Below are 26,683 nucleotides of genomic sequence, written 5' to 3'. Positions count from 1 at the left end.
TGTTAAAAATGTATGTTTGGGTTACGAAAGTCTTTTAGGTAATTTATAATAATCTGTAACAATTATAATTTTTTTATAGTTCATCAGGTTTTCCAAAAGTGTTACGATACAATTGTCACAAAAAGTAGCATTATAAATATAATATAAAAAAAATATTGGATTATTAAAGTTGTACGACTCAACACCTATTATTTACTAGTAGTATAAATCGTTAATTTTTTTTTAAATTATGTTTTAATAACGAGCGTGGTACTTTAATAAAACAAACATTTGATAAAAAAAAAAATATTTTTTGTTTAATTTTGTATTAAAAAGCACAAGTCGTAAATATTACGAACACTATTAAAAAGTTCGCTGATAGCATTGACACACATTTTCTCATACATAAAATTAATGTATGTCACAATGTCAATAAACCGCAACGGCGGCGCAGCGCAGCGACACGAACGCCGAGCCCTAGCTTCCGCTGTTCCTCTGTGTTACTCTACACAAAAAAATTGTGTAAAATTTATTTAATTATTAGTCACTATTTGTTAATCAGTAAATTGAGTTTTAGACGTTCAGCTGTTTGTGATTTGCCTAAATATCAAAAACATAAACGCAGCCTAAATAATTTAAGAATTCTTTAGATTTGTATTATTAGAATATTGTAACTTTTATTTGACGGAGTTACAAGTATTTTTCTCTCTTTTTCTATTGTATGGAATATTAAAATTCAATGCCACATCAAATTTAATATTAGTATTTATTGCTCAAATTGTCAGTGTGTCATATTAATAGTTGTAATGTAACATTTCCGTTGTAAAAAAAAAAAAAAAAAAAAAAAACGCCTATTCTGCCTCAAGAAACGTGTTTAAGTATTTAAAATATGTGAATATCTATGTTAATATCGTTATTAAATCATGTATGAATTATGTTCAAATATATTTATGATTTAAATGAAAAATAAAAAAAGTGTCATGACACACTATACCAAAAAAATAAATAAATAAAAAGCAGGTTTGATAATTGCAATAAAAGAGATACAGAAAAGTACACAATCGGCTGCATTGTCTTATCATTTCAATAATATTTTATATAATTATTTTTTAATATACAGCGTAATTGAAAAGAAATTTAGTTTTTTACACGCGTAAAATAATTAATAAATTAAAATAAATTAAAATTCAATAAGTTAAAATTCTTCTTATTAATACTATAAATAATAAGTACGTAGGTAAATGCGTTCATCGTATCTATTAAGTAACTCAGCGATACGTGTTGTATAACATAATACGTGTCGTTTGTGTGTCACGATGTCAATAAACTGCAGCGGACGAGCGGGTCACAATTCGATGAGCGCCGAGCCCTTGTTCGTTTCCGGTGCGCATGCATGCGTGTGTGTGCGCGTGAGTGTCACACCTGTATCGTGCTTACAGTGAGTTTGTGATCAATGATATTGATTGAAAAGTGTTTACGATGTAGATATATAATGATGCGTTGGCGCGAGTTTGGTACCTGTTAATGAGAAGACAATTTGGTCAAAAATTTGTTTCTGGATCCTGACACAGGGTTATCATTTTGCTGAGTACTAATGAGTGTGAAGCGTTTATAATATTTTACTCAAAAAACTAACTGTAAGTACTAATCTATCATAAAGTTAATTTATTGATAAATTTGATTGAAATTTAAAAGGAATTTAAATGTTACGAATAAAAGTAATTGTGCAATAATGTACGTACGATATTCGGCGATATTGAAAGTACGCTCTTCGCAATAAGCCCGAGTGAAATTTACATTCTAAAAGCCCCGGCAACTGTCAATAGTCGACGGACGAAACAAGCGCTCGAAGAAAGCGAACTCAATCACTTTCATCTCAGCCTTTGTACATCGTAATGAACACGACAAAAATATATTTCGCATCTATGTGTTACATCTTTGTATTTTTTTTCTATGACTTAAAATTGAACACCTTAAAATTGGTAAGGCTCGTCGTGTATCGAAAGTGAAATGCTATACGATGTGTATATTTGGACGTTTTAATTTAAATAATATTTATTAGTTTTATTTTTAAGTATTAATTTGTTACAAATTTATTCGATAAAAGTGAATATATAAGCTTGTTTTTCGTTTGAATTTTTCTAATGGGTACTTAACAAAAATTTGTCTCTAAAAGTTGGATTCATTCACGGTTTCTCTACTACCACATAAAAAGTAACAGTACATTATATCTTTAAAATTGAGATAAAAACGCTGAAGGGACACAGTACATCTTTAATAAAAAAAAAAAAAAAAATTAAATACGATTTTTATATTCTTTCCACCAGACTTAATCATTTAGTTATGTTGTCTTTCCGTACGAATATCAAAAAAAAAAACATGGTTGTCTGTAAAGTTAGTTTACGGACGATAGTTTTACGTGATAATGTCACAAAGAAACATTGATGAAAAATTGCATACTTTTATGAATTTAATTGAATTATTATCACTGAATTATTTCAAACTGCTACCTCTGACTTTACGCGAGAAGAAAGATAAGTGTGTCACAAGCCAACGCTTGGACCGATCGTGCGTCTCTATCCCTTGTTCCGCGCTCTCGCTTGCACGCTCAGGTCCAGGTGGAACGTGACACTTTTTCGTGTGTGCAGCCGGTGTTCATCGATTTATAAGACGTTATCACGTCAAAAAAAGATTACACACAATACTTCTCATCTACTTAAAATATATAGTCTTAACTAAATTAAAATGTAACTAATTTGATTTTCACACCTTATTGAATTACTAAAATCGTAGTTTCTAATTACTAATTGCAACTGACACGCCCATCAAATCATCAAACAAAAGAACCTTCTTGAAACCGTTTTACTAAAAACATTTTCTCCAGCTAAATTCAATACAAAACACCGTTATGTACTATATTCGCAATAAAGTATATGGTATTTTATGGCTTTGAACAACGTCGGTACTAATTTTATCGGTTTCCGAAGTGAATTTCTATAATATCGTAAGCTATAATTTGTCGTGCGGTGGTTAGCCGCCTCGGAACAAGTTCTCGCTGTACCTGTCCTGAGTCCATCAATCACCTTGAATAAAAACAAACGATTTGATTACACGTCATTAAAAGGTACACCAATTTTTTCTTTCACGAACGTGAGATCGATAACTCGATTTGTTCTACATCGCCTTTTATGTAGTTTAAGATAAGCTTGAGTGAAAATAGTGGTGTCGATTTTTAAAATCATCCTTGATTTATGATTTCGTTCTAGTTTTGTTGTGACTTTGTTTCCTTTACGTAATAATTTATGTGAATTTATTAACCTTTAAAAGTTGAAATTTAAAACAATAATCAGTTAAAACAGGAACAATAAATTAGTCTTAGATAACCAGGCTAAAATTGTTTTAAAGTATGTCAAAGTTTAAATATATAAATAGTCAAACTGATCGCGATTTGTATTTAAGTGTTACTACTTATTATAGAAATAGATGGAACGTCGGAGAACAAAAATTTAAAGAGTAAAATTTTGTGGAAGCTGGAAGCTACGGCTGTAACATGTAATGTATTGTTATTGTTATTACTATGTATTTACTATATTGTATTGTAATAGCTACGCCATGAAATAATGTACCAAATATTACACTGGTCAGTAAAAGGATCCAGGAAGTTTAAGCCATCACATAACTATTTTACGACTTGGACAGATATATTGTTTTATAATATTTAATGTTCAACGCTATCAACACTAATTTATAAACATGATCGTTAAGGGGGCATCCATTAATTACTTGAGCTATTTTTCGATCAGTTTAGTCCCCTCCTCCCCTTAGGTGATATTTAGTGAGATTTGCCTGGATCCCCTCAACCCCTTACGTGAGATTGACGTTGAATATAATAGAGATTGACGGGAAATAATAAACTGGTCGAGTATACTATAGTTAATTTATTTAAATTAAATAAAATTCAAAGGAGAAACTAAATGATTTTAATAGCCATGAGATTTATTTTAGCGGGCAAAATGAGCATTCAAAATCTTTTATTTAGTATTTTATATTTTTTGGAGTTAATGTGTGATTTTCGATTATCTCCTCCCGGCTTAAATGAGATTTGGTGAGATTTCATTGGATGTCCCCTAAGATCATAGCGTTCGCTGTACGTCTCAGCGCTTAACACTAAAGCCACATTTGCGTTAACTCGTGCGTAGGCTGGTAGTAGTAGTTAAAAAAAGTAGCCGATTAAGACATCTATCATTTCAGATATTTAAATGAACGTTGTCGATAAATAAACAGTAACACATTTATCGCACAATGTCGGATAGTAGCGCATTTGACGCTTGTTATTAATGTCATGAAAGTCGACCGAATAAGTCCACCTTCAGTTTCACTGTCGATTGGTGTTTACTTTCAATCGCTTCGTTGGTGTGTTATTGTTCTATTCGCCACTTAACACGTTGGATGCCATGACGGACACCATATGTCCGACAGCATACTTTCGCCTGGGGCCACACCAATAAATCGAGAATCGTCAAAAAATTGTTAAGGTGTTTTTCTGCAAATATTGTCAGCGAAAACCTCAAAAATAATGGGCGACTGACGGAAACAGTGATTTACCCATTATTTTCCAAGATCTCAAGTGGCAGACACCAGCTATAACATTTTTGGAAACAACTTGTTAAAAAGCCTATAAATTTAAAGTGTTTTCGATTTTTTTTTGTGCTATGTGGCCTTATTGCACTGTGAGGCCGCGCGGGTCACTTGCCTTAGTAAAAACAGTCGAAACACTGTCCGTCGGCTCCCTAGAGGCTTCTGAAGTGATCGAGGGCACGCGGACACATGGTGTCTGACGCGGCCTCTTGGACCCAATATAATGGCAGTCACATGGTGTCCGTCGCGGCCCACTGGACTAAACATGGTTTTTGGTCTGGCGTTCAACGTGTTAATGGACGGTCCATCGTTAGAGATACGTTCACCATAACTCAACTGTTCGTATAAGACATAGGTTCTCAAATTTTTATGGTCCCTTTTACAAGAAAACAAAATTTCAACGCCACCCTTCACATAATAGTTCATTTTACATGATAACCGTTATTATTTATAACATGTTTTTTCATTAAGTTTTATGTTTTTAGAAACATACACACCTGTCCCCGGACAAAGCGTGCATCAAGAGTTCATTGATCTCATGTTTAATATAGTCGTAGAAAAAATATATAGCTTTCGCCTTGAAACATTAAACACGTAGCCATAAATTAACGACGATAATGGTAATGGAATTCGCGCTCTCTTCTATCAATACATTTTTATTTTCATATAAATCCATTGATCTTTGATAGCTCGATTTGTAAACCGAATCCTATTACAGCAATCGAAAGTTTTAATTATTCATCAACTCTGTTGTTGTCTATCAAACAGGTGATGGCCTCTAATGCGAAGTGTTAGAGACGATATTACTTTGTATATATTGTGATAAGATTGTCTCTTTATCATGATAGCATGATACGTAACATTACAGATATGTATTGTCCGCGAACTTTCTTTCGCGGTGAGATAATTTGTAAAATATCATTCGCGGCGGCGCCCGAAGCGCTCGAGGACTGATGATTGCATTCTTTTCAATTTGAAAAATATGGTAATGCTTGCGTCAATCAAAGTATGTTTGGAGTCGGAGTAATTCGCGTTGAACAATATTATTATATTATGAAATTTTCTATACATTATTTTTTAGTTTTGATGTCGTTTCATAAGTTTAATTAACGTAAATAATAATTAATGTGCAATGTTGCCTGTAAAGTTTTTAACGACCCACGAAGGTTATATACGCTATAAGTAAAATATTCATTTGCGTAGATTATGCTTATTTAAATACATTTCTAAGTATTCGATAATAACGAATAAGTAGTAGAACCTACTTTTTACTGTAGGGCTTGGGCAGTCCCGACTGACATAAAATCCCGTAGCAGGACACCCCGTGAACACCAGTGACTTTGAACTTTGGTTGTGTGTCACACACAGCCCACAACCAAAGTTCAAAGATGTAACACAAATTCAGTAATAGGTATTCTTGTTAAATTTAGCAAAAAAAAAAAAAACACAATTACAGTACTTGCATAATGCATTCATGGTTTTTGTTTAGCATTTGGTTTTTTAACATTTTGTTTGTTATTTGCATGTTATTTGTAACTGTGTATGATAGTAATGATAGCAGCCAGTGTGTTTTTTTAAATGTGATAAAGAAAATAAGAAGGAATATTAATTTATAGAAATAATATATACTATATGAGCCACCCAGTTCTATCCGCGTTGGAGTCTATTGTTTCTTTTTACTTTGGCGATAGTGTGATAATGTTTTTGGCCTAAAAATGTGGTCTTTGGCAAACAGGTACGTATTTAGTAAATTTTCATTCTTTTACTCTTCGACTGAAGTACCTAAAATAAATTATATGTATCTGATAGGATGAGTCGGTCAAATCTAAGCGTTTCATTAACATAAACAATAATAAGTTCTTCTTCTTTTTGTATAATGGCTTCCGTGAGGATTTGCCAATGTCAGAGTGAGTCTATGATTTTATGTCAATAATAAGTTATCTCTTTATTATCATTTTAAAGTCATAAAGAAAAAATAGGTAAATGTCAAATGATCGCGACCTCAATCGAGTAATTAAAACCTCGTATTTTTTGGTTTGCAAAAATACTCAACGTGCCCTTTAAGTAATGTTATTTTATTCAATATTTTCCCAAGCTATATACAGGCAAAACTCTCTATTTTCATAAAACAGGCATAAGCTAAAAATAAATATATATTACGACAGATGTGTTAACAATTTATGGATCAGCTGATGTGAGGAATAACTTATCATCAAATGTCAATGTCCTATTTAAATTGTTATATATCTATACTTTTTATGCTGGTACTAAGGTCATTAAACTGTGCATGCCTGCTACTTTTTGAATTACCGTAACAGGTGATGATAGGACAAAGGATGTAGGTAATAAAACATGTGTGTAAGATGGGACTTTTTATCATTTATTGGACAATTTTAATACTTGTTGTGTACCTCCGATGAGTAAGGTGGCCAGAGCTCCTGGCTTGGGTACGGGGTAAGGTCGGCAATGCGCTTGCCATACTTCTGGTGTTACAGGCATTTATAAGCTACGCTAAATACTTATCATTATGACTGCAAGCATTTACTCCAAAACTCTACCATCCTTTAATAAATACGTACATACCTACTGGGGTTAACTTCGATTATAATGAAAATTTTGTCACTGAAACACTAGAACAGACGTTAACAGATACCAAAGAACTTTTTTTCATTATAGTTTTAAAATAATAAATAATAGTAAAATGTCACAAGACCTAAAATTGCTATTAAGTGATTAAATATTTGTAGTTGTTACTTTGCCCAAATACCTTGCCCTGCAACTTATTATATTTATGTAAAATATTTTTAAAACTATAGCAACCTATATTCTAACAGTTTTTGAGTATTATTTCGATTACATAATGTCGCAGGTGAAAAAGACTTTACAATTTTAACTAAGCCGACCAATTAATTGTGATCAGATCTTTTATTATTTATAATAATGATCTCACTAAATCACATTTGATATGGCAAATTGTATTCAATAATAAATAATTAATACACTTACATGTACATTTTGTTATTAAGCTTTAAGCTTTTTTTGGTAACAACGAATTAGTCACCTGTCCATATTGGTAAAATGGTACCTGTGTGTAGGTAGATGCTAATAGGGTGACCATAGCTAATGTATTTCTTGTAATTAGCAAATGTATACGTTATTTTATTTTGTTTTGTTTGTCTCATGTGTGATTCGTGTGTGTGATATTTAATGAGCATGTATTTGATACATTTCACGCAGTTGAACTGAAATAACAATGCTCTCGAAGTATCAGGAGGGTTGCAGCCTAACCCGCTACATACGGTAGGTTGTGTAATTGTAGAATATTTGGAGAATATGATTAAATAACACGTATACAGAGTTTAAATATTCATTCGCAAGTCATGTCTAAGAATTAGTTTATTTGGTTTAATGTCTTTAAATGGCACCAAACTGCGTTTCATATATATAATTTCGCCAATGTCACATAGATACAAAAAAGGCAATTATTTCGAAAACATTGCCACCCTAATGTCATACAAATATCAATCGCTCTCCACCCACGAAGCGAACTAGTTAATTCGTATCGATATTTTACGTTTTTGGGCTAGAAAGTGACATTCAACTTTCGCTAATACTAAATCAGCAAATCGACGTGTTATGTTTAACTAATCGATTGTTCTTTGTTAATAATAATGGTCAAATATTTATAGAGAAAAGAGAGAGAAACAGACACAAAGATCGATTATCGCCGCGATTCCGTCTCTATATTGTTGTCTATGATTGATGCTAGTTAATGCTAGGTTCGATTCAACTTTTTTTGTATTATTACTCCTGTTTGATTGTGAAATAAATTGTAAGGCAACTTTCTGTTTATATCTCATAGTACGCACTAGCTTTTATTAATCAAATATTTTCAAGGTTTTGTACCAACTTTACGATTACAAATTACTTGGAATCTTATTGATTGTAATTATTTTTTATGCTATGCTGGCTGATGAATAAACGCATACAGTAATGTGTAGTTAATAATGAATAAAACTTGAGAAAATATAATAAATATTATATAAAAAGTGAAAGTTTAGCAAAATGGGTAAGAACTTTCTGAGAGATTAGTATAATAACCGAAAATAAATATATGAAGTTTAAAAGTATTAAAACTTATTTTAAAATCTAAAGAACTAAATACTCTTTAATTAAAAACAGCAATCATTCGTGTACTTTGCCAGTGTGAGCGGGGACCGTGTAACCTATGAGAATATTTACTGAAAACGACAAATTACTTAGCCAGCAATGTACAATTTTGCGACGTTTTTAAATTGTTTTCAAGTTGGATTACGCTGTATTGTAAATTATTTTGTTACTTCCGTAAACGTTATTGTAAAAAAACACTTTGTTTATGTCGACGTTAACTGGCACTACTATTAGTGCCTAGTGGTTTCATTGATGGTGAACATTAGGTTTGCAGCCATTCTGTGTCATGCACTGATGCTTATGACCTATCTTTCTCTTTAGCTTGTGATTTAAGTTTCCTTAAGTATGACGCATACCGGTCTCGGGGTGATGTTTAAAAGGAATGGGTATATTTTTTATTCCTTCGTTTATATATTTATTTTTTAAATCTAATCTTTAATTTAGAATGTGTTTTTAACTTTAATGAAACATAACGATGACAAACAAAAAATGATATGTTTATGATGATAAACAAAAGAGTATATATGCGCGTGTGTGTGTGTGTGTGTGTGTGTGTGTGTGTGTATGTGTGTGTGTGTGTGTGTGTGTGTGTGTGTGTGTGTGTGTGTGTGTGTGTGCCAAATACATGGTAGTGTGTGTAATCTTTATTTTATGGATTTAATTAAATTAAAAATATGCACATGCTGCACTCCTCTAAATAAACTATAAGTGTGCGAAATTTCATACTGACTACTCACTTCACTCACTTCATCCTATCGCAGTCCACTGCTGGACATAGGCCTCCACAAGTTCGCGCCAAAAATGGCGTGAACTCATGTGTGTTGCCCATAGTCACCACGCTGGGCAGGCGGGTTGGTGACCGTAGGGTCGGCTTTCTCGGGAGACGGGCAGCAGAGTTTTCGGTGCGAAATACTGATTAAATACTACTTAATATATAAATTTTACCCACTTAAATGTTATTTTTTTAGCAATAAACATATTTTTAATGGAAAGAAATCATTTTACCAGAGAAGTAAATTCAGAGATCATAAAGTTGGATAAAAAGTAGACAAAGCTTCAGAATATTAAGTATAGACGTAATTTGTATAAAATACATACACTTTATATAGCATTAAAAAGTCAATATGTATTCAGTAAGTGTTTCCTTAAGTCCAATTTCATCTTTCCTTATTGAGCTGTAAGCAGATAAATCCGTAGGCGAACTGTTAGGCGTTAATAAAATTTTATTGTAATGTTTACTTTTGAACAATATACTCAATTCGATTTCCTCGTGAATACATTTAAATCACTTTCTTTAACGAGGTGCTTTCTGCGTTTCATGACGGTGGTCGCTTGCGTAACTGTGCGAAAAGTTGGTGTAAATAGTTTAATAATAGGTTGGAATGAAAAATGATTTTTTAAAATCGGACGACGGAAAGACGGTGGTCGCTTGCGTAACTGTGCGAAAAGTTGGTGTAAATAGTTTGATAATAGGTTGGAATGAAAAATGATTTTTTAAAATCTTAAGATAATTGTAATAGCTATTGAATATATGCTGTCTACATATTACAGATAAAGATTACGGCTAAATCATGCTCGGTTTGTAATAAACTGTCTCGTGTAACTTATATTACGATGATAATGTTTAATATAAAATATATATAGCTCGACAAATCAGATTTTTTAAAAGGCCATCATACGTATTATATTTACTTTACCCACGTCTTTAAAAATAGTTTAGTTAATGCACACTATTTGTACGTAACGCTCTTGTACATCGATCAGTGTTTACATGTGATCTTTATTTCGTAATACCTCCACGCTATTAACACGTAAGAGAACTTATCGCCTACACTACACAATGAAATAGTAATTTGCATAACGGACGCTTTTATATGCTATCATTCTTCAAAAGGCAATACAATCTTATTTTTCGATTCATTTTATTGCCATCTTATTTAAAAACTGCACAAATAATCGTTTATTTTATGCTATAAATTATAAAATACCGAATTTCGTATTCGAAAGCCATACTAGAAACTAAATTATATCACTTTTCTGCATATTTCTTATTTTTTTTTTCTTGTTTTACATAATATCTACATTATGTAATAGTTCTATCTATAGAAGTAGGTAATAAATATTTTCGTGTTTCATATTATATTCATAAGATATTGTCGTCAAAGGCTTTGCAACAGGAATGTTGTTGCTGAGGTAATAAAGGCTCTTACGCTGTTACACAAACATTAATACATCAAAGCAATAGGTATTAAGATTATTATTTACCTTACGAAACTATTGTGGTGTAAAGTGTAGAAATTTTCGTAAAATATTTATGAGGTTATAATTTGCTTACAAAAAATTAGAATGAATGTTACGCTTTGAATTAATTATGAGTATATCTTAAGTCAAGGTTTTAAAATACAAATTGTCTTAGTAACATATTTCTTTTATAAAATTTTATTAACTATTGTAGTAGCGTAGTTGTGTTAATTTTATTTGGGTTGACAAATCAATACTCAGTAAAACAAAGGTATGGTTTTGTAAATATACCTAATTACACAATAAATAATATAGGCCTAATTAGACGTATTATGGAAATGTAATAATTTTTTTAATGCTGTAAGTGAAATCGTTACTCATAGTAGGGAATATATCCGCCAACCCGCATTGGAGCAGCGTGGTGGATTAAGCTCTGATCCTTCTCCTACATGGGAAAAGAGGCCTATGCTCAGTAGTGGGATATTACAGGCTGAAGCGTAAGTGAAATCAAACTGATAACAAAAAATTATCACCTATATCTTAGTTTGTAATCGTCGTTTCCTATTTGAAGCTTTTCTAGTTTCTTTATATTAGGGTATAAGTTTAACTGTTTTAAACATGTTAGTCCTAATTTTTGTAAGACAAAACATTTGTTTTTCTATTTTCTTAATTAATTTTAGCTTCTCATGCGCGTTTTCATACTGTACGACAAGCACGAACAGGTAAATGGAGGTAATGACAATAATAACATAGTGCGTATCTATAAAAATAATCTCATATTCATTAACTAAAGCAAATAATTAAATTCCGGTCCCACAATCACCTTTCCCCAAACTATTGTTGCACAACCGCAAAAACGTGGGAAGCAATATTTCCCGAGAAATGAGATATAGTTCCCAGAAGTTCACCGTGATATCTTCTACACTCGATTACCTAACACATTCCTAGCGATTTTTAATTAGTTTGCCCTTTCGCGGTAACAATGTCTTTTAATGTGAATGAATGAATGACTGGAAAAACGAATGAATGGAACACGCATGCTGATTAATTACAGATATGTAGGAAGTAATACGTGATTACAGTATCAATCGTCGAGTTTCACCCATCAATGCAAGAATAATAAGTGTCAATATTGAAATGTATTATTACAAAGAAAGTGCTATATTTAAATAGTGTGAAAGGTGAAATATTTAATTCCCATAACAGTGTGCGTAAGAGAGGTTTCTCTGTGTGTCGTGACTTCGTGAGTGACTTCAGCTAAAAGTTTTAGTTTACTATTTCATCGACAAAGAGCGTTGCAAGCTTATCTTTATTTATAGCATTTTGGTGATGTTAGATTAAAATTTAAAATAGTATTTCATGTAGGTAGGTACTTAAATGGTTAAGCAGTCAATACACTAGAGTGGCTATTCACTGTGATAATCAAATCAGTGATGATTTGATTTTCACACATCACTCAGCCTAATACAGTCCACTGCTGGACATAGTCCTTCACAAGCTCGTGCCAAAAATGACATGAACTCATGTGTTTTGCATATAGTCACCACGCTGGACAGGCGAGTTGGTGACCGCAAGATTTTCACACAAATACACTTAAACGACTTCACACGTTGCCCTACGCTAGTTCAGAGAGAGTAACAGCTTTTGTCGTGACAAGAACATTACTGAAGACCATAGCTGTTTGCCATACAATACCCCTATTCATAATATCGTATCCTTCAGGTTGATGTCGGAATTCAATTACCCGTCAGTCCGACGACGATGACGTCCGTACCGCGGGCCATTGAGCTGTACGAGAAGACATTGTTTATTATATGAGGGATCTTTGGCTAGCTGTCTAGTTATAGGATTTGTTCACTTGTATTGTCTACTAAGTCGGATCGGGGAGATTTGATTCACAACGTTTAGAGGAGAATTGTTATAAACGGATTTTCAAACAATTGATAATAGTTATATTTTACGAGTACGTCGCATTAGTTTTAAGGTAAAAAATGGAAATTTTAATTTGGCAATCAATTTGATCTTAAAATGAATTATCGATCCTGATTCAGTCTGTAACATATATCTCACCGCTGGTCATAGGCTTCTTTCTCCGTTTAGGAGAAGGGTCGGAGCTTAATCCAATCCTAAACGGTATTGTAAAATTGTGTAAATAATAAAATGAAATGTTACTTACGGCTGTTTCAATGCTTATTCATTTTTTTCGTAAAAAGTGTCCGAAATCCGAATCTTGTTGATTGAGATTTGAGTTGTAAGATTACCTAACTATCACCGAGTCTAGTCACAAACAAAAATGAGTTTCTCAAGGTACACGGTACGCTAAAAACTGGATGTAACAAAATCAAGCAGAAAATACATGTGTTAGAGATTTAAACTTTTGTTGTTCAAAATACTCATAACGTATAAATAATCAGACTGAATTTCCAACAAACCACTTACTACTTACTTCGTAAAATCTAATAAGGGCTTCTACTAAGTACTGTTTGTCAGTTTGCAATTAATCTTAATAGTACGACAATGACCCCTTATAACAGATTTGGCCCCGTATCGTACTATTTATACAATTTCGTTAACAGCATAATGACGAGTAATGTCGGGTATCAGCAATCGCGTATAATTAACTTGATTTTTCGAATTTCAATTTTAAATGTCCTATATCAGGAATACAAAAATATTATAGAACATTTTAATAAAGAAAAATAGGCTGGATACAGAACATGTTGAAAGGCTTCTCAAGTCAATCAATTAGTGCAGCAAAAAACCAGTCCAGTTAGGCTCCAGAGTGTCTGACTTAACGCTATCATGATGGCTGTAATTTACCGCCGTTTTAAGCTCGTGCAGCATTAAGTACTAGCGCTGTATCTTATGCTGGAACTACGGCACCACTGTCATGCCAACATTGAAGTATTTAATATTACGTTATATTAAAAAAAATCTTTACATCTAAGTCGCAAGTTCAATTAATTATCGTTAAGCAAAAATGGGTTAACTTATTTGGTATCCTAACCACAAAGTTATTGGCGTCGGAAGAGGGACAAATAATTTAGCATACTATTGCAGCGTTATCGTTCCTTGTTTTGGTGATCGTTGGTTTACTCACCCTTTTACACACGGCATCAAATCAAAACAATATTATGATAAGATTTACTAGTAAGTTGGTATTTGAATGTTTGAAAATGAAATTGAATTTTTCTTTGGATTATTAAAATAGCGGAAAAATGTATTTGTAAACACTGAAACTTTTAAGTTCACATTTGCCAAATTGAGTCAGTAAAATTAATCGTTTTTTTTGTAAATTATTTTCGTTACTTTTAATCATTTAAAAATATTGTTATTTTACTCTTCGCTGTCTTAATAAGATTATTGAATTTTTAATATGTCAAACCAAGACCAATAAAGGCTTAAGTCATAAATTAATCCCATTGTTTGAGAAGCTTTACTGAGCCTGCTCTGGATTAAGTTACACAATATAAAAGTCTGTAACGTCAGCGATAACATTATGATTAATTGGAGCTACTGAAGCCTATTTCCGAGCTGCGTAATTCCTTATATAACAACCCGGCACTGGATTCGAATGCATTATCGCGAAGATATTCAGCGAGCACGCAACAGGGGCGAGCTCGTTTACGACTTTGTCACTTGTTTGAGATGTTTTAATTAGTTCAATGTTGATTAATGAGTCACGCAGTGTGTAATTTATAGATATTGGTTCAGTCGTAAGATTGATGGTAATTAGATTTGAAGATAACCAGTCTGTCAATATTTCATGCTGGCTAATAAAGGTCTACATAGGCACTTCTATTTGTCGAATGCTATGTTGGTGAGATAATTTTATATCTTATGAAATAAATTGTAAGTTACAAATTTATAACAATAACTTTAAAAATTCATCGCAGAATGATTTTGTTACTAGCATGTGATATTTATTTTGACAGTTTTTCTTATAAGAATGTGATGTGAAATATTTTAGTTTCTTCATGTTATTTCGCTTCAGCCTGTAATATGCCACTACTGGGCATAGGCCACTTTCCCCATGTAGGAGAAGGATCAGAGCTTAATCCGCCACGCTGCTCCACGGCGTGTTAACGCATATGATCCCTACTATGAGTAATTATCGATATCATGTATTTATGATAATAACATAACAACCGGGACCGACGGCTTAACGTGCTCTCCGAGGAGCGGTAGGGAGACCAAGTAGCTCAAACACCCAGACCACGGCAAAAATCTGTATGGCCAATACAAATGTTTGTCATGTACGGGGATCGAATCCGTAAGTGCCAGCGCAACAGCCACAAACTGGTGCTGTGAGCGTTGTGCCAACGCGTCGTCGCTCTCATGTTATTTGTAACTAACTAATACGATAATTTGTCGTGGTCTGGGCATTTGTGCTTGTGTATTGTGTGTTTGAGGAATTAAAAATCAAGTAGATATTGTGGTCGACTGTGCAAACTCGAATCCTGAAATATTTCGGACACGTTGTTTGAAACAAACAATCCATAGAGCGACTCGTCCAAGGGCAGGTAGAGAGCAAGCGGTCACGCGGTCGATCACCTACGCGTTGGACAGACCTCATCAAAGCTGCGAAATAGACCTCCATAGTTCAGAGTTCTCGACACGCTGAAAACCGCATCAAGTGGAGGCGTTAACGGGGGCTGCTTTAACCAATGAATCGTCATCAACCACGACCACTCTGTCAAGAGTGAACGACTAAGAAGAAGAAGAAGAATTATGTGTTTCCGGACAAACACAGGAGAAAATCTTACTGTGGGCCGTTGAGTTTAAAGCGTTTATTATTAAAAGCGATTACTTTCAATTTAATGCCATATTACGTAGAGTTTATTTAATAAATTGAATATTCGTCAGATATTCAATTAGACGACTGAATTATATATACAATTTGCATGAGGAAACTTCATTGTGCCAGACGGCGCCAATCGTCTGTTCTCGGTTTATTTACATAGCTTTCTATTTCCGATAGATGGCGCTGAACGGTTGCGCAATATTGAATGGCTCGTTAAACGATAGCGCTGTGGAAAGGACACATATTTCTCTTTATTGGTGAACATGTAGGACAGAACTATGTTTACTCGAGACATTTCCTGATTGGATTTTTGTCATATTGCCCGTCACGAGCAAAGTGGTCATTAGTGTTTGTGGATTAGGAAGCTTGTAGATGTCAATGGGAAGCGTTTCGGTGTTTGATGTTCGCTATTAACTTGTTTTGAAGCTTTGAATATTTGTATTTTTTAATTGACTTCAAAAAAAGAGGAGGTTATCAATTCGATCCTATATATATATATATATATGTTCGGGGATAACTTCGTCGTTTATGAACCGATTTTGATAATTCTTTTTTTGTTGGAAAGAAGATATCTCAAGGGTCTGATATCAAAGGATCTGATGATGGAATACCAGATAAATCGAGGGGATCCCTTGAAAATCGTAGTGATGACTAGTGCGTTTGTTAATTTTTTTCGTCTATTTACGTTGTATTACTTGCCAATGTAATTGAAGTCGTTTTTTTTTTCGTTTGCTAGCAAACACAATTATTAAATAATCTGTTGAGTACGGTATTGTTGTCTCTGGTATTTAGGAAATGTCAAAATGTTGTTATAGGGCAACTGTCACATTGTAATTGAGAAATGAACGAAAACCTTTTTTTTTCACCGCACTATTTTGTATTATTTTGTCCTCTATTTCTAAGAGTTCATTGACAGATACAATGCTCATTGATTAATACATTAGATGTAAATTAAAGAAACTTTTTCTTTAAATACTTAAAGGTTTGCTTAATGAACACGTGCCTAGACCGGTCTAGACTAGATATCCGATGCACTGGACCACTTAACCGGTGTTATAGTTAAAAGCTACACCCGGGTCCATTACCAGACAGTAGTTTCTCCATTTACAAATGTTCTCTCAGAGCCCACTGTCAGCTTACTGAATTTATAGCTCCTTGCAGGTGCATGTTCTGTTATTAATGCTATAATATTTATAGTATTGATATAAAATGGTTTCTGTTAACGTTAGAATTGAAATAAGATATTTGAGAAGGGTCTGTCAAAAAGAGCGACACCTCAGTTAATCACAGTTATAAAAAATAAGAACACCGTAAAAAGGTATATTAGATTTTTTTCAAATTTAAATGATTGAAATGTTATGCAATTTTATTATTTCAATCGCTTTCCTATACGAATTTTAATCTAATATATTAAATTCTCATGTCGCGGTGTTTGTAGTTAAACTCCTCCGAAACGGCTTTACCGATTCTTATGAAATTTTGTGTGCATTTTGGGTAGGTCTGAGAATCGAACAACATCTATTTTTCATCCCACTAAATGTTAAGGGTAATCCAACCCATTTTTTTTTTAATTTTTAGATAAATGATTTGTTCTTTATTTTATTATGATTTGGCGTTGAAAAATACATACAACCCTAAATTTTCATCCTTCTACCACCAACCCCTATTTTTGAATAGCGTTTAGCAGCAAGAAAACGTTTACCGAGTCAGCTAGTATTTAGTATAAAGCACCAAGCGTTAATATTTAGATAGATCACATCGATCGTACATCAGTTAAAATTTTTGTATGAGTTATAAGAAACCAAATTTGCGCCTTTAATTTTATTTCTTATCTTAACTGGTTATAGTCTGTCATATAACCACCTATTTATATCAGTTTCCATGTTTATCTCTAAATATGGATGTTAAATAATATTTTCCAATACTGTCTCAACTGTCACGTTATAACGGATTATTACTTTTATATATACCTAATTATATATTCTAGTACAACTTATTTTCGAATTTATGATTTTATTTGTACCTATAGCAACACAAATACACTAACGCTTAATTTCGATATATTGAATTTGGAAATTTTATATAAATGTATGCATGAAAGTATTATTTCCTTATTACGATTTGATTTTAGTATATTTTGACAAAATAAATTTCTTCAATTAATTTTTTACATGAACGTAAGTGCATGGTATACAATTTGATATATTATTACCAGGCAATACGCTTAAGATTACTGAAAGATATCGTATTGATATTTCAAGCCACTCTTATCTTATGGATAAATGATGTGCAGCAAAAAACATTCACATAAGCAGTGGCTTCCGCTGCGCTTGATTACTCAATTTTCACACGCACGACGCCGTTTTCATTATAGTTACCTACATTTTCTCTTAGTTAACATAAAATTTAATATGAAATAATCTATATATATAGGAAAATTGATTACCACAAAACAAATAATTAACCCCTTGCCTAATCGACGTTCGTGACAAACAATAACACTCGGTCAATCGGCCTCGTTATACATGACGAAACGAATTAAACGTAATAATAGGCTTTATCGATGTGATGGGAGTAATTCAATAAACGTTTCGGCCGTCTGTTCCGTACAGAATGTGTAACAAAATTGAATTGTTTGTTGTGATCTTTTATTTCTAATATTTTTTGAGCAGTAACAATCCATTTATTATTTTGACTTACGCATTTTGTATAACTTTTTACATCCGAGAAAGTAATTAAATTTTTATTTCATTTTTATTTTATTTTAATTGATATATATCAAAACTAAAGAAAAATTTATGGTACCTTTAGACAAAAATTTTGCGATGTTTTTGAATACTGTCTTAACTTCCTTCCTCCGGGTTGAAAAAATTATTATTATATTCTTATGAAACGGCCTGTATATTTAAGGCACGCCTGATAATCATTGTGAGGACGGACGCATGGCGACAAATAAAATTATTAAAGTCAAACGTATAAAGAAACGCGGTTGACACAATTTAATAAGAGCAAATTTTTGTGTAGTAGTCGCGACCAATTTTAAATGCGTCGAATTGATTTTTTTTAACATAAATATCTACGACACACACACGGTAGCAACTTAATGCTTGTGTTATAGGTAACAGCCGACTGGTATAGCTACATATTTTTTTTCGATATACCTACATATAAATACATATATAATATTGATGCGTATATTATCTACTGGTAATCTTCTATACATTAATACGTAAAGCGAAAACTTTGTACCCCTTTTTGCGAAAGTTGCGCGGACGGAGGAGTATGAAATTTCGTACACTTATAGTTTATATAGAGAAAGAGTGCAGAATGCTAATATTTTTTTAAAATAAAATTATGCATCAAAAATACCTACATAAAAAAATATAAAAATATTACACACTGCTATGTATTTGACACAGACACGCACACACACACACACACACACACACACACACACACACACACACACACACACACACACACACACGTATAGTCTGTCTAACCTTCGTAATATTCAAACTTATAATTTAAATTAATTATGGTCAAGTTTCGACCACTGGGCGACAACTAGTATACATAAATGTGTGTTGTTACGTCCAGTAAATAAAGTAATATTATATATTGCATATTTATTGGCATTATATTGGTTTTTGCTACACAATTCACATACTAAACCGTCCCATTAGGATGAAATTATGTTCGATCCTAAATCTGTGATTCTGTCCGAATCGCGATTTTGAACCCACACAATACATACATAAACGCCGAGACCACAATATCTGTGGGGTTATTATAAATACTTGCCATAAATGGGGATGATCCCAAGACGGCTAGTACAACAACCATTTGCTGTTGTCACTACACTAAATAGACGTTTAAACAACTTATTTCTGTGTTTTAATATATATATATATATATATATATATAATAATAATTATTATATTTTTTTGTAATTTCGTTAATATGTGTGTGTATATACATGTGTATATATGTATATATAATTATTGTTATACCTATTATAAATATTTTTTTAATCACTGCTATTTTAAAACTTATCAGCAATGACTGTGTTGACGTTTTTACAATAACATTATCATCATATTTTATCGCTATAATTGCAACGATTAATAAATATTATGCAAAAATATTTTTTTTTTTAAATATTTTAAATAGTATCGTTACATGTCGTTAAAGCATTCACAGACGGTTGTAGTCTTTATGTGTCGTAGCATGATAGGTATACTAAAGCCAATAATAATCTTCAATAATTACTTTCTAACGGCTAATTTCAATACTCTATCGACCTCTTGTTATATCTAATCATATTTTTGACATAATTTGTATGTGGTTTAACGTCGAAATTCTGTCTCTATTAAGCAAATTCACAGATTAATAGCCGTAATATATTAAGGATTGTTAAATTCTATCGGCCATATCTGATATTAACACTTCCAAACTTAAAAGTATAAGCTGCCTGTTCATTTTTATAACATACGTAAGTCCTGATACAAACACGCTTTTGTGCATTATAATTGGTGCTTACACATTTATCACATCAATAATTGTGTTTGCTAGCAAACAATAAAAACCGGCTTTAATTACATCGACTAGTAAATACAACGGAGTAGACGAAAAAAAATTAACAAACGCACTAGTCGTCACTACGATTTTCGAAGGTTCCCGTCGATTTCTCAGGGATTCCATTATCAGATCCTGGTTTCCTTATCACAGTACCAACGTAGTGATATTTTCTTTCCGACAAAAAAAGAATCAGCAAAATCGATTCATAAACGACGAAATTATCCGCGAACATACATAGAAAAAATATATACGGTCGAATTGAGAAACCTGCTCCTTTTTTAAAGTTGGTTAATAACAAGTTCTATAGAAGTTTTTTTTAAGAACTTATTTAATTTAAAAACTTAAGAAGTTGATAACTTTAAAAATTTTACAATATTAAATTACAACATACTGTACACTTTCCATGAGGTGGTACGGCACAGATGTAAATATCTTGCTTAAAATCCGCTGAGACCTAGGAAAACCTTAACTTTACAGAAGCTCACAGCCCAATATTTCTTTCAAATAGTGTTGTGTTCCTGTGGTGAGTAAAGTAGCCAGAACTCTGGGGATACCCACGTTACGTTGGTAGCGGGAGTAAGTTTGGCATCGTATTTGTAAAGTATAATGCACCTAGTGTTGCCCACGTTCGTAGGCTACAGTAATCGCTTACTACTAGGCGAACCGTATATTTAATTTGTACGATTATATTTTTGTGTTATCCACACATTAGGAATTCTAAACATTTTTGAATATCATATCAAAAATCGACCGTTCCAGCGGGGATCGAACTTGCGTCTCCGACTGACCGTGTCGGTGCTCTAGCCAATTAAGCTATGGAACGATGTACCCGTTAGATCGATTTTTTTTTTGATATGATGATTTTATATTCGGTTTAAGCGAACCGTGGCGTGGTGGTGGTGGTTTGCTTAAACCGAATATAAAATCATCATATCAAAAATGTTTAGAACCGTATATTTGTTTGCCGCCCTAATGGTATGGAAAAATTCCATATTATAAACTCATATAATTTCACCTTGTGGTCATAATCCACAACTCCTGTATATGCTGCAATCGCGTAAAAACGAATTTAATTACTTTAACGGAATCGTAGATGGTGTTGCTTCATAAAGAAGTGTAAGCAATGAAAGAACGCCCGTGACCCGCCGCGCCGTTTCGACCGTGAATAGGATTCAAAAATGATTTCATTTCTCACACCGTGATCGAGTCGTGACTTCTAACGAATTTGGGCTGTTTTAATACAGAAAAAGTTCCATCAATCAGGCGTGTAATTGTAAAGATTATAATAAAAGGTTTTGTTGAATAAATCGTAAGTAGAAATCGTAAGAATTTTTAACTTATTTGCTTATAATTTTTTTTGTGACTTTTCTTATTTTATTATATGTCTATATAAATTTTTCTTACGTATGTGTACATATTATTCTAAGTGCTTTTTGTTCCATAGGCTAGCATAGCCATTGACGTACAGTTTATAATGTAATATATGTAAAACATATTGTAAACTGTCAACCTAATCATCGCTTTAAATAATATTATATTAGTAGATAATTTTTAATTTCTTTCGATGACAATAAGAAAAAAAGTTTCGTTAAAATAAATACTTTGTTTTGTTGTTTTGTTATCATTAAATTATTGTTTACGATTCGATCGAGCGTAACATGATTTTTTCATGGGACTTTATTGTCCCGAGTTTTTATCGTGTTTTCAAATTGTCACGTAACAGTTCAATGTCAACAACCCTGGGTCTTCTTTTATCGGCTTACATTTGTATGTACACTGTAATGGGTATTAAATAATACATCTAGATAGGCTTCTTCAGAGAGGAGGGGAACAGTATGTATATAGGTTATATAATCATTTATTTTTAAATAAATAAACGATTAACACTTACCGACTGAAAAAAAATTAAACAAGAACAAGAAACAAGAACAAGTGATAAGCCTAAAAATAAAAAATTAAACTATAAAACTCAAAAATTGATAGCCAGATTTTTTTTTTTCGATTTTATGGATTTTTTTTTTTTTTCGTGCTGAAGTGGAATTAACTAACGAGTATAACCAATAATAAAGATCGGTTGAAATCACTTTACAGTTGGCAAAAATTATAGCTTACGTTCAAAAAAAGTCGAACTTGTTCTTTTTCCGAGATTGTGTAAGGATTTGAAATTACTTATTTTCATACATGGTGAGCTACCATTATGTCATAGTTGTAATAATAGTCTTGTGCCTTAGGTATATAAAATATAATATTTCACCATAAATATGCGGTAAGGAGTAATCGTAGCTTATCTGCTTCCACGAAACGCCTCCGTATCTATATCAAGAACATTTCAAAGTTTAGCAAAACAAAATATACATACGAGAAACGTCACAATTTAAGTGACTCTCACTTTTTCAATGACTATATAATAATTTGCTTACCCTTATCATCAAACTTTCTCTTAAAACCTTAAAGGGCCCTCGAGACCCCCAGTTCCTTGTACGAAGTGACCTGTAGTTAAGTAGAGAACGGGTTATCTGGGGTCATCAAGGCACAATTGAATATAGGGCTTGTGACCTTATTAAAACCGTTCTGCTGATGTACGATATTTTTGATGGTGTAAATAATACGGTAGTAACTTTTACCCTAAACGACTTAAATATGGTTTATTGATAAAGTTTAAGAAATTTTAACGTTATATTTGCAAGCAGTAGTGTAATATTAGTTTATTTTGTAATATTTATACTTAATAGTGTCTTATACAGTGTGAGGTTGTGTGTTTCATTTATTTATTTTAATCATTTTAATTTTAAAAACTCGTTGGTTAGTGTTATAATGTTTGAAGTATGTCTAAAACCAGAGCAGTGATCACAAATTTAAGTATTATTTGCACTTGCAGTGGATTATAAGATGGCGACTTAGAATAATTCAATAAAGAATTATTCTTATATAATAATACCCAAACCGTACACGATAATATATAACGGATAATATCGCAATTTCGATACAAATATATTGTTTTACATAACAACTTAAGTCTTTTGTTAATATATGCATATTTTCTAGCGGTGCCCTCGATTCGGAGATTATTTGTTACGTATGAAAGAACAAGAGATTATGATTTTTTGTTGCAATATTTTTTTAATGATAAAATAGTGTTGATTTAGCGCCCACTACGCTACTTTGTAGAAAGCGTAAAATAAGATTGACTACTTATTATTTATTCGACTACTAAGTAAAGATTTAAACAAGTATGTTCTAACAAGAGAACGGAGTCTGTGTAATCAAATTATAAATATTAAATGTATACAAGAGCAAGAAAAATAAAATAATATACAATTAAATTAAAAGTTTTGGAGTAATATTATAATATAATATAGACAGATTATCCGCCAATCTGTTTTATCATTTAACAAAATTAAAATGAACATGAAATTATTACAAAAAGAGATTATTGAAAAAATCAAATCACATTTTTAAAAGTAGTTATTAATCTTGCGCTCTCAGTTGTTAATAAAAAAAAAAATAAAAAAAAAATTGATGAAAATAATTAAATAAAATCAAACAATGTTACAAATAAAATTATAAATGTTCTTTTTTCAGTTAGCTTAGCCTATTGCAGTTCACTGCTGGCCTACCCAAGTTTGTTTTTCAATGTTCTCTTTTACAATTGAAAATTGCAAAACTACATATAAAAAATTAACTAAAGAAGTCTATTAAATTACGTACATAATTTTGGTTATAGCTGATATCATACAAACACTTACTACCTTCCTATTTATTCAATATACATGATTAAAACGAGTAGTGGAGTAGGTTGCGGTGTGCCACAGGTCGTTATTTTTACCAAATCCTAACCTTTCGCCTATTACGGAACGTGCTTTTAAACGTAGAATTTGAGAAATATGTATCGTGACAATGTTCCAATAAGTTTTAATGGCGGCTGTAAGTGCCGAATCTGATTCGGTATTCGTGGTAAATGTTACTCTTGGCACGTGAACTTGTACCGACCGGAGACTCGATATTGAATCAAAATTACAAGCAATGTTGCTAATGGACATTGTATAAGCTAATAAAGGTTTTAGAAAACAATGGTTAGTTGTTGTTTACGAAAATAAAAGTCAAGTTACTGCTACAAACAATGCATGTAAAATGCTTAATCGAACACGAATTCAGGATTGCCGTAATTAATACTTTTGGTCGGAAATAAGGAAGAAATATAATTGTATGAATTGGGAGTGAAAGGAGATCTATGAACGAATAAATAAAGTCATTAACACCAATTAAAAACAATATCGCATCGCGATTCGATGCAGTTATTAAAATGGAATATATATAATAAACGTCAGTCATATTATGTAAAAACATTTATTGATTACATAAAACTGATGTAATAACGCGGTATAGGCAATTTTCTTAACAAGATCCTGTTTTTGTGAGCATTAGCGACGCGATTGACGGTCTGAGCGCAATAAAAAGTAACTTAGAGACCACCGGGTCGACTCCGTTTTATGTAATAATATGCAATTTCCATTATAACTTTACATTCCATAAAATGTTATTATACATCATATTAATGTGTATTTTAATAAACAATTAACGGTTTATTAAATATTTACGTAAGCAGGATTTGGTGCTGACGTAATTTGCATGCTTTTACACTTCTAAAATGTCAAAAGTTTATTTTTTTAATGTCAGGTCATTGGTTCTTACATAAAATTCGAAAATAGTGTAAGATTCGAATTACAATATAAACTTACGAATATGTAAATTGAGTAACTTAAATGTAAGTTAATCTCCTCATTAGCCCCGATAAGGGACGGCTTAATTAATTAAACCTCAAAGCCTCTCTAAATTCCCTCTGTGCGATACGATCTAAAATGAGCCAAACGCGTGCGTCCTTCTACGGTTTTATTGTTTAGTTTCTGCCGTAAATCGGATGCTGTTATTGTTACGGTCTTAGTTGCGTGAGCTTGTGCAATACAATGCAACATCATATTGCACGTGATTTGCATACAATGCTCCCGATAAAATGCTCCGCCGACGTTTCGGTATTGGCAGGTTGGTAATCCGAGGTGTCCGAAATGTTATTGTCTGTTATAACCGTAACATTCCTCACGGATCACCATGAAACAAGGTGTCAGCTGATTTGATTCATCGCATGACGACCCAGACAAACACTCTCAAACTGTAAATTGAAAACTTGTCTAAGAAAGCCTGAATGATTATGATTCAAGTAAAATAGAACCGTCCTGTAGCTTTATACATTTTAAAAAAAGAAGAAACGTATCCTTAGGGTAAAAGTAAAATATGGAAAAAAACGACAATAATAAAACAATTGGTGACTTACAATCTATAATACTACACTCCAAAAAGGCCATCATTCAGCTTTTGCTGCATGGAATAAGACACAGCGCTATTCTTTCTGCTACGTTATCTCTTTAAACTTCGAAGGAGCTTACAGAATCGCATTGAACGCAAGAGTAGTCAATCAACTAACTTAGTTTGATCACAGTGTCATAATTTTTATTTTTAAAGCGATATACAAATTATATATGCAGTACATTCTATCTCGAACGCTGTAATTCATGATAGTAGTGCTAAATCAGTTTGGTAATAGGTGTTTTAACAATAGACTAGCATTAGTTCCATTGAGTGCGTCTGATGGTGGCGTTGACTAGTCCTAAGAGTCTTTAGTAAGAATATTTTTACTACAAAGCAATATAAACTAATTTGTAATTATAAAAATTTTATGAGTATAAAATAAAAGCTAAAAGTCCGGTCTTTAATTTCAAGTCTTAAAATGCTGATCTTTTGTTTGTTTCAGTTGGTAGTGAATTTGGCAATCGTGGTATACCATGCGCTGGATTACACGCACGGGGAAGACGAAGAGAGACTCATATCACCGGACCTTGAAGGTCTCATCACAGAGATGACAGCTGGAAATATTACTGGTGAGTACATCTTTGTAATGTTTGGAAAAATAGATTTAGATTCAAGATTTAACGAAAATGGTGTGAAAACTTATCTCATCGAAGCAAAAACAAAATACAGCTACTGGAAAATTCGTGAATTTTTAAAGGTTAAGGTTCATGTCTCTATTTGTATTTTCAATCGTGATCGCGTAGCTATAAAAGTAAATCAATGGTCACGCAAGTGAAAAGGCATTATTCACATAATTGATCTTTCAAAAGCACCTATAGAGAAATTCCATATCCGGCTAAACTTTCACCCTTTTGACCTTTTTATTATCACGCCGACTACTAAGATACGCATTGAATTTATAAATTA

The 26,683-nt window shown here is 32.4% G+C and overlaps 1 protein-coding gene across 1 annotated transcript in view; it reads left to right on the top strand.

Annotated features, from left to right (window-relative positions):
• LOC123669632 (protein spire) overlaps positions 1-26,683 on the top strand; it is a 181,138-nt gene that overhangs the window by 72,637 nt on the left and 81,818 nt on the right. Inside the window, exon 3 of the mRNA XM_045603230.1 lies at positions 26,220-26,346. Coding sequence (XP_045459186.1) covers positions 26,220-26,346 — 127 coding nt within the window. The remainder of the gene's footprint in view (positions 1-26,219; positions 26,347-26,683) is intronic.

The sequence above is a fragment of the Melitaea cinxia genome, chromosome 3, assembly GCF_905220565.1.
Source record: "Melitaea cinxia chromosome 3, ilMelCinx1.1, whole genome shotgun sequence".
NCBI lineage: Eukaryota > Metazoa > Arthropoda > Insecta > Lepidoptera > Nymphalidae > Melitaea > Melitaea cinxia.
The sequence above is the reverse complement of the archived record's forward strand: the minus strand, read 5'-3'. Positions and strand labels throughout refer to the sequence as shown.